Source organism: Acanthisitta chloris, unplaced genomic scaffold (assembly GCF_000695815.1).
Source record: "Acanthisitta chloris isolate BGI_N310 unplaced genomic scaffold, ASM69581v1 scaffold8435, whole genome shotgun sequence".
NCBI classification, from domain to species: domain Eukaryota; kingdom Metazoa; phylum Chordata; class Aves; order Passeriformes; family Acanthisittidae; genus Acanthisitta; species Acanthisitta chloris.
Genome location: NW_008673112.1, coordinates 5,103 through 13,963, shown reverse-complemented (window position 1 = coordinate 13,963; position 8,861 = coordinate 5,103). Strand labels below are relative to the sequence as shown.

Below are 8,861 nucleotides of genomic sequence, written 5' to 3'. Positions count from 1 at the left end.
AGGGGACAGCCTTTGGTTCCCAGTGGCTTGGCCAAGGAGCCAAGGAAGTGCCTCTGCTCAGAGACTTCTCTTCAGGGAAGTGTGTGCATCTAGTTTGGTTAATAAAGAACATTTTATATAACATATCACTTATTTCCCTTCTATTGGCTTACTTAGAGACTCCTTCTGGTTAAGAAAGAAGTGTCTACCCTCACACCTGCCATGACCTTAAGCTGAAGAAGAGGAGTTTTGGATTAGGTTTTTGGGAGAAATTGTTCCCTGTGAGGATGGTGAGACACTGGCACAGGTTGCCCAGGGAGGCTGTGGCTGCCCCAACCCTGGCAATGTTCATTCCAGGTTGGATGAGCCTTGAGCAACCTGCTCAGGGGTTGGGGCTGGATGAGCTCTAAGCTCCATTCCAACCCTAAATTCTAGGATTCTATGATCCTGAGCCCAGATGGGTTGGTGCCAGCTCTCCCAGCTGCTTTTTACCTGTGGTGTTGTAAGTTTTTCTTGCTAATGTTCTTGGTCCTTGTTTAGACACTAAAAACACAGCGGATCACGATGAGTCTCCACCTCGTACCCCCACTGGGAATGCTCCTTCCTCAGAGTCTGACATTGACATCTCCAGTCCAAACGTGTCCCACGATGAGAGCATTGCCAAGGACATGTCCATGAAGGATTCTGGGAGTGACCTGTCTCACCGCCCTAAGCGCCGACGCTTCCACGAGAGCTACAATTTCAACATGAAGTGTCCCACTCCTGGCTGTAACTCCTTAGGTAATTCCAGATCCAGCATTGATCTCTTGGGGCTTTACATTCCTGTTGTGATACTCCAAGTCCCATTTAGTTGAGTTATACATTCTAAAAACATGCAGTGAGTTAGGATCAGGAATATCAGTGGCTCTAGAGAGGGGATGTGAAGCATCTCTGCAGGTATATTCCTCCTGGAGGTGTTTTCTAAGAGTCTTTGGGTAAGGAATAAGGTAGGATGAGCACAGGGGTAGGAGGAAAATGCAGTTTTGCAGTCAGGGAAGGACATTTCAGACCCAGAGTACTTCAGGCTCTAACATACCTTGACTGTTTGCATGGAGTTAGTGTGAAGGAGCTTGTCCTTCCTTTTTGAAATTTTCTCCATCCCACTGTAGTGCCCTGAGCAAACTCCTTGAGAAGCTCATGTGAGGGATCTGCCCATCTAGGAGACTTCTGAAGGTTCTCCCTGATGATTTGTTTCAAGTTGGGTTGTTTCTCTGTTCCTTTCCAGGACACCTGACTGGAAAACACGAGCGACACTTCTCCATCTCAGGCTGTCCTCTCTACCACAACCTCTCAGCAGATGAGTGCAAGGTGAATCTTTTAGCTTCTGGTTGTTTTTTTAGAAGGACAGACTGCCAAGATGTGTCATTTGTGAACAGAAAACAGAGTTAGCCACGTGTCAGCTGATGTCTTTAGCTGTGAGACAGCAGCATTTGTGTGTCAAACCAGGAGATTGCTGCAGCTCTCACAGGTAAATTTTGGCTTCCAGGTGAGAGCCCAGAGCAGGGACAAGCAGATTGAGGAGAGGATGCTGGCCCACAGGCAGGATGACAACAACAGGCATGCCACCAGGCACCAGGTAGGCATCTGCTGGGGGAAAAAGTGGGAAAACCTCTGTTCCAAGCATTTTAACCTAGTCTCCCTTCTGTTGTGCCAGTCCTGACACTTCCCAGTTGGCACCTGCAGTTTGTTTCAGTAATTCCTTGTATCCCTTAACTGAGGCTGGAGCAGTTAGGACAGTAATTCCTTGTATCCCTTAACTGAGCCTGGAGCAGTTGGGAGAGAGCTGGTGTTGGGCTGTAATATCACATAGGATGTTCTCAGGATGAGCTTTTCCATGTGCTTTGAAGTGCAGGAGAAGAGAATTCCTGCAGAACTGTAAACTACAATTTATCTCTGACTAAACAGAGAGGAATAAAACCAGGGGAATTACATTTTTCAGTCCCTGAGTGTTGGACTTGGGTCAAGGTGACTCCATGAGTCAGCTCTGAGCTCTTCCTGTGATTAAGCTCTCCATGAGGAGTATTCCCTGTCTTGTGGCACTGAGGTGCTTTGGTCAAGGCTGTGGTAGGAAGAAAGATTTCCTGTTTTCCATACCTGTGTGGTACCTGCAGTGCTCTGTCATTGGCAGAGGATTTGCTTTAGAGGCATCAAACCACATGAAATGAGAGCCAGGACAGATCCTTTGGTTTGGGAGGTGAAGGGAATGTTTGGAGAGGATGAAGGATCCCAACTCTGTTTTCTTTCAGGCCCCAACAGAGAGGCAGCTGAGATACAAAGAGAAAGTAGCTGAGCTCAGGAAGAAGAGAAACTCAGGACTGAGCAAGGAGCAGAAAGAAAAATACATGGTAAAAGCAATAACTTAATCCTTTCATTCCCTCTGGGCTGGAATGAGACCGCTGAGCAGGAGTTTGGCTATCCCAGGCCTCCTGCAGCTGTAAAAGCTGCAACATCCAACAGCTTGGCAATAAAATTCCTGTTGTTTGGTTGTTGCAGGAGCACAGACAAACCTATGGCAATACCAGGGAACCTCTCCTGGAAAACCTGACCAGTGAGTACGACCTGGAGCTGTTCCGGAGGGCACAGGCACGAGCGTCTGAGGACCTGGTGAGACTCACAAAACACCTCCCAGCAAATGGCCTGGGGAGGAATGGGAATGTTTCTGGGCTCGTGGGACTTGTGCAGGTAAAATCAGAGTGTTTAAAGCAGCTCCAGCCCAGCCAAGTCGGCTCAGTTACAGCAAGGATGAGGTTTAAGGGTCAGTCATCCCCAGGGGATGCTAAGCATTGCAGTCAGGAATGCTGCAGTGCCATTCCAGAGGTGTTCCCAGTGTAGGAATGAACAGCTGCACTTGCTGGAAGGATGGCTGAGGAGTGCTGGGAACAAATTCCACCTTGGCATAGCTAAGGATTTCAAAACCTTGTGTTGCTGAGGCTTCTGAGGAGTTTCCCAAAGCCACTTTCCACCTCCAGAGAGGAACCAAAAGACCCTTTGATGATGCTTTCCAGTGCTAATTCCATCTGGGATATCTGAGACAGAGCATTAGGCTGTGTCCTCTCCCTACAGATCAGGAGAGGTGCATGAAGTGGGAAGGAGTTTGTTTGGCTTTCAGCACAAGACATTCACGTGGTCACACTGAAAGATGAGTTTAGAAAACCTGGAGTAAATGATTTCCTTGAGAAAAATCAACAATGTCCCATTTTTGGGAAATATGAACAGTGTCCTCTTCTCAGCCTGGAGAGGAGAAGGTTGTGTGGAGACCTCAGAGCACCTTCCAGGAGCTGAAGGGGCTCCAGGGAAAGCTGCAGAGGGATCTCTGTTAGGAGCTGCAGGGACAGGACAAGGAGCAATGGGGAGAAACCAAAAGAGGAAACTTAGATTGGATATTGGGAAGGAATTCTTAGCTGTGAGAGTGGTGAGACACTGGCACAGGTTGCCCAGGGAGGCTGTGGCTGCTCCAACCCTGGCAATGTTCATTCCAGGTTGGCTAAAGCCTTGAACAACCTGCTCTGGTGGGAGATGTCCCTGCCCAGGGCAGGGGGTTGGGACTAGATTATCTCCAAGCTTCATCCCAACCCCTTAAACACTATCTACCTACTTCTAACACCCATTTTCACAACAATGCTCCTTTCCCCCTCCCAGGAGAAGCTGAGGCTGCAGGGGCAGATCACTGAGGGCAGCAACATGATCAAGACCATCGCGTTCGGGCGCTACGAGCTGGACACGTGGTACCACTCGCCCTACCCCGAGGAATACGCTCGCCTGGGGAGGCTCTACATGTGTGAGTTCTGCCTCAAGTACATGAAGAGCCAAACCATCCTGCGCAGGCACATGGTAAGGGCCAGGGCAGAGCTGATTCCTCAGGCTCCAATCTGACAGAACATGTGTTAGAGCCATTTCTCTTGTGGCTCAGTTGCTCACAGTGAGGGGAGTGAGAAGGCTGTGTGTTTTTTGCTCAATCCACCAGCTGTTAGAACTTTTCTGTCCTTAAAACAGTAGTTTTCTCTCTTTAAAACACTACTTTTGTCTCCTTCAAACAGCAGTGTCACCCTGGTTTTGTTTTCCTGTCCTAGGCCAAATGTGTTTGGAAACATCCACCCGGGGATGAAATCTACCGCAAAGGCTCCATCTCTGTCTTTGAAGTGGATGGGAAAAAGAACAAGGTAATTCACTTGGAGTACTGTGCCCAGTTCTGGTGGCCCCAACGTGGACATGGAACTGTTGGAGCAAGGCCAGAGAAGGCCACAAGGTTGATTGGAGCATCTCCCCTAGGAGAGAGTTGGGGCTTTTCAGCCTGGAGAAGAGAAGGTTGTGTGGAGACCTCAGAGCAACTTTCCAGGAGCTGAAGGGGCTCCAGGGAAGCTGCAGAGGGATCTGTGTTAGGAGCTGTAGGGACAGGACAAGGGGCAATGGGGAGAAATTGAAAGAGGGAAATTTAGGTTAGGTCTTAGGCAGAAGTTTTTGCTGTGAGGGTGGAGAGACATTGGCACAGGTTGCCCAGGGAGGCTGTGGCTGCCCCAACCCTGGCAATGTTCATTCCAGGTTGGATGAGCCTTGAGTAACCTGCTCAGGGGTTGGGGCTGGATGAGCTCTAAGCTCCATCTGTAAGAACATGGATCAGAAACTGCAGATTCAGCCCCAACCACATTTGTGCCCTGCCTACATCTGTCCAGCCTTGAAGGCTTCAGAGGAAAGAATGAATCCAAAAGCTAATTCCTCACTGCTGGAAGTTGGAATGAGGCTTTGCCAGTTGCAGGATGACCTTGAAGCATGGGATTGATACAATGCAGAGCCTCAACCTGTGCTCCCCTTCTCTTGAGTGAGTGTGTTGGGCTTTGAGGTTGACAGCCCAAACCTCCATCCCCACCAGTGGCAAGTTAGGCTTAATTCCATCCCACCTGGAATTGTTTCCTGGCCCAGCTGCTCTTCTCAGACCATTCAGAACTTGTCATTTCCCACATGTTTTTGTCCACACTTGGCATATTACACTGTCATAAATGTATCCCATTCTCCTTTTGCCTCTAGATCTACTGTCAAAACCTGTGTCTGCTGGCAAAGCTTTTCCTGGACCACAAAACACTATATTATGATGTTGAACCTTTCCTCTTCTATGTCATGACAGAAGCTGACAACACTGGCTGCCACCTGATAGGGTATTTCTCCAAGGTGAGTTGGAAGGACACACAGAGGCATTGCTGCCTCACTGCCAGGAGCTTTAGAACATGAGTTAGCAACACTGAATCTCCTCTCTGGGGTTTGCAGCCTCAGGATTTGTTGATTCTGGGAAGAGATCAAGTGTCAAAGCTGAGCTGCATGGATTGTGTTGTTTGCTGCAGGTGCTTTGCTGCACTCTCTTCCTTCATCAGTCACAGGCCAAGCTGAGGGTAGGAGCCACTTTTCTCCACTCAGCCAGTTGCTGCCTGAAAAATAGCCACTAATGTGCAGCAGAGATAGAACAAACACAGATCCATTTCCTGCTTGTTCTTCCACACAGCAGAGGTGATTGTTTTGTGGACGTGGTGATGTCTTGCAATGCTCTTAGGAGTTTAGTCAGTGAAATTCTCTAGGTAGGGGAATACTCTCCCAAAGAAATTGCAGGGAACTATTCCTTAAAGCACCTGAGTCAAAGCTGAATAAAGAGCTAAAGAAATGATCCAAAGACAAGTCTGAGGGTAACAATGGCTGAGTCTCCTCTAAACATTTCAGTGTCCACCATGTGCTTCTAGTGCTGTTGTTGGGAGTGTCACTGGTTCCTTCTCAGCTTGCCCAGGGCTGCTCCATCCCTGGAAGTGTTCCAGGCCAGGCTGGATGAGGCTTGGAGCAGCCTGGGCTAGTGAACATCATGGAACACCAAACCATAACTTCCTACTAGGTTGGGACTAGATCTCTAAAAGTCCAACCCAAGCCATTCCATGATTCTGTGATTCCATAACTCCAGTGCTAGTCATCCTGGGCCTAAAATCATGCCCCAACCCTCCAGTGGAATGGTTGATGCAGTCAGACACCTGAGCCATGCTGGTGGCTGAGGGATGATCCTGTTCCTTGTTGCCAGGCAGGTTTTTCTGCTGTGGCTCCTTTCCCCTTGCTTCAGTTGCACAGACTTGTTCAGGCTCTTGTGCTAGTCCCATTGTTTGTACAGATCTAGACCTGCTCACCCATCCTCTCTGCTCTTGTTTGCAGGAGAAGAATTCCTTCCTCAACTACAATGTTTCCTGCATCCTGACAATGCCTCAGTACATGAGACAAGGCTATGGCAAAATGCTCATTGACTTCAGTAAGTAGAGAGGGAAATTCTGGCATAAAAACCTGTCCAAGATGCCAATTCCATCAGGAAATCCACACACTTGGTGGTGCTTGAGCAGTTTGCATTAAGGCTGATTGCTGCACCTTTCTTTGAGTAGATGAAGAAGGATAAATAAGTGGGTTTTTTTGCCTTTCCAGGCTATTTGCTGTCTAAAGTAGAGGAAAAAGTTGGCTCTCCAGAACGTCCTCTCTCGGATTTGGGTCTCATCAGCTACAGAAGCTACTGGAAGGAGGTTCTCCTGAGATACCTGCATAACTTCCAAGGAAAAGAGATCTCAATCAAAGGTGTGTTTTGAAGCTAAATAAACCTGTGGTGACTTGGTTCAGGAACATATATCTGAGCAGCCTATGGACCTGCCCCAGCCATGAGGCAGCTCAGTGTTTGTGGAGCAGAACAGTTAGTGGAACATTCCTGCAGCTGGGAATGGCTCTTTTCCACTCCTGCACCAGGAAAGATGAGGCACTTGGCATCATTTTGGAGGTGTCTGTTGACTTATGCTTTAAAAAATACAGTTGTAAAAAGAAGGAACAAAGAGCTTTTTATCCATCTGTAGATTAGAATGTTCATTTTAAGTAGAAAAATGGCTCCAGGAGCTAATATTAAGAATATTTGGGCTTCTTTTAATAGCATTTCCCTGTGGGAGTGTGTGACATTCCATAGGGATATCCTGACAAAGCAGGGCTTCATCTTCTTCCAGAGGATTGTACCTTATTAACACAGATCCTGCAGTGGATGTCACTAAATCACTGCAATACCTCCTGTAGCTCCTGGGAGGGATTTCCTGTCTGTCCCTTCAGAGGGAAGGGAAGGAAAGTCGTGGTTGAAAAGCAGCAGTTTGGAGCTGGTGCAGAGGGATTTGTTTGTGTTCTAACCCAACAGAGATCAGCCAGGAGACAGCAGTGAACCCTGTGGACATCGTGAGCACCTTGCAGGCCCTTCAGATGCTCAAGTACTGGAAGGGAAAGCACCTGGTCCTGAAGAGACAGGTGAGATCTGTGGTGGCTTTTTTCTTTCCTTACATTTAGCTGTTAGATCTGAATGTGCTGAAATCACCATTTCCTGGACTAAGTTTTCAGCCTTTTCAGTCCAGTGGGGGAGAACTCTGGTTTCCAAATCAAACATAACCTGGGCATCAAACCTGATGCTTCAGCAGAGCAAAAATCAGCTGTGCTGACTTGCCCTGGTCACATTGCTCATTAGAAGTGGCTTTTTATGGGAGCAATGGATCACCATTCCCATCATGGGCTTCACCATGCCCTTCACTGGGCAAGTGGATGACATGGAATATGCTGAGCTGGAACTCACAAGGATCATTGATCCAACTCTTGGCCCTGTACAGGACATCCCAGCAATCCCACCCTGTGCCTGAGAGTGTTATCCAAACACTCCTGGAGCTCTGTCTGCCTTGGGGCTGTGCCCACTGCCCTGGGGAGCTGTTCAGTGCCCAAACACCTCTGGGGGAAGAACCTTGTCCTGATCTCCAACCTAACCCTGTCCCAGTGCCCAAACACCTCTGGGGGAAGAACCTTGTGCTGATACCCAACCTAACTCTCCCCTGACACACAAGTGAAGTGAATTAATGGAATGAGTCTTGTTTGTTCCCTCACTGGTAATTTATAAACCCCTAAATGTAAGAGCTTCTCTGTTTGGCCCTCCCTGGGACATCACTTTGGAGCCTTCTCAGTGGGACTGAAGTCCTTCTAGAAATCTCTGTGGAGGAGATGTTGTTCTTTGTCTTTATTTTGAGCATTTAGTGGTGAGTCACCTTCACATTTGTGGTGTTGTACCCTGGATAATTCTCTATCTGGATCACATGTTTTAACCTGCTCTCTCATGCCCTTAGGATCTGATTGATGAATGGATAGCCAAAGAGGCCAAAAGATCCAACAGCAACAAGATCATGGATCCCAGCTGCCTGAAGTGGACCCCTCCCAAGGGCACCTAAGTGCCCTGACTCCTGCAGCCAGTGCCCCCCAGCAGTAGAAGTACCCTAGGGATCTCTGTTGTATCCATTCTGTTGTGGTTGGCTGGTACAGTGCCCTCCCCAAAGCTCAGCTGCCCTTGGTGCTGGCATGGCCTGGATCTTTGTGCATCCCACAGTTCTGAGGAACTTGATGTTTCGGCCTCAGTGAGGCTGCAAGGATTGGATCTGTTTTGGACCCAAAGGAAGCTCCCAGCAGCGCTGGCCCAAGGAGTTCTGCTTGCTGGTACTGTACCTGTCCAGTCACTGGTCTGACCCTCATGTTCCTGCTCCCATGAGGTTGTGTTGTGTCCCGTTGTTCCTTCAGATTCCTTCAGTTCTCAGTGCTGGAGATACTTCTGTGGCTTCTGAACAAGGTCTGGGAGTGTTTGTGTGTGGGAAGTTTGGCTTTCCAACCAGCTGCAGTTCCAGGACTTGAGCAGTTTGAAGTAGTTTTGTTCATTCCATGTCCCAGGTAGTTTTTAGTGGGATAACCTATCCCCTTTCTCAGCAGTTTTCCAGGGAATACAGCAGTCAATACTGTCCAGTCACAACTCCTGCACCTGAGTGCTGGGATTGTGG

At 48.4% G+C, this 8,861-nt stretch overlaps 1 protein-coding gene across 1 annotated transcript in view; it reads left to right on the top strand.

Moving 5' to 3' along the window:
• Positions 1-8,586, top strand: part of KAT7 (K(lysine) acetyltransferase 7) — a 9,946-nt gene extending 1,360 nt beyond the window's left edge. The window contains exons 3-14 of the mRNA XM_009074788.1: positions 520-759; positions 1,244-1,326; positions 1,505-1,594; positions 2,265-2,363; positions 2,512-2,622; positions 3,658-3,849; positions 4,089-4,178; positions 5,041-5,181; positions 6,196-6,289; positions 6,457-6,603; positions 7,199-7,305; positions 8,163-8,586. Coding sequence (XP_009073036.1) covers positions 520-759; positions 1,244-1,326; positions 1,505-1,594; positions 2,265-2,363; positions 2,512-2,622; positions 3,658-3,849; positions 4,089-4,178; positions 5,041-5,181; positions 6,196-6,289; positions 6,457-6,603; positions 7,199-7,305; positions 8,163-8,264 — 1,496 coding nt within the window. The 3' untranslated portion in view covers positions 8,265-8,586. The remainder of the gene's footprint in view (positions 1-519; positions 760-1,243; positions 1,327-1,504; positions 1,595-2,264; positions 2,364-2,511; positions 2,623-3,657; positions 3,850-4,088; positions 4,179-5,040; positions 5,182-6,195; positions 6,290-6,456; positions 6,604-7,198; positions 7,306-8,162) is intronic.
• Positions 8,587-8,861: the final 275 nt, after the last annotated feature.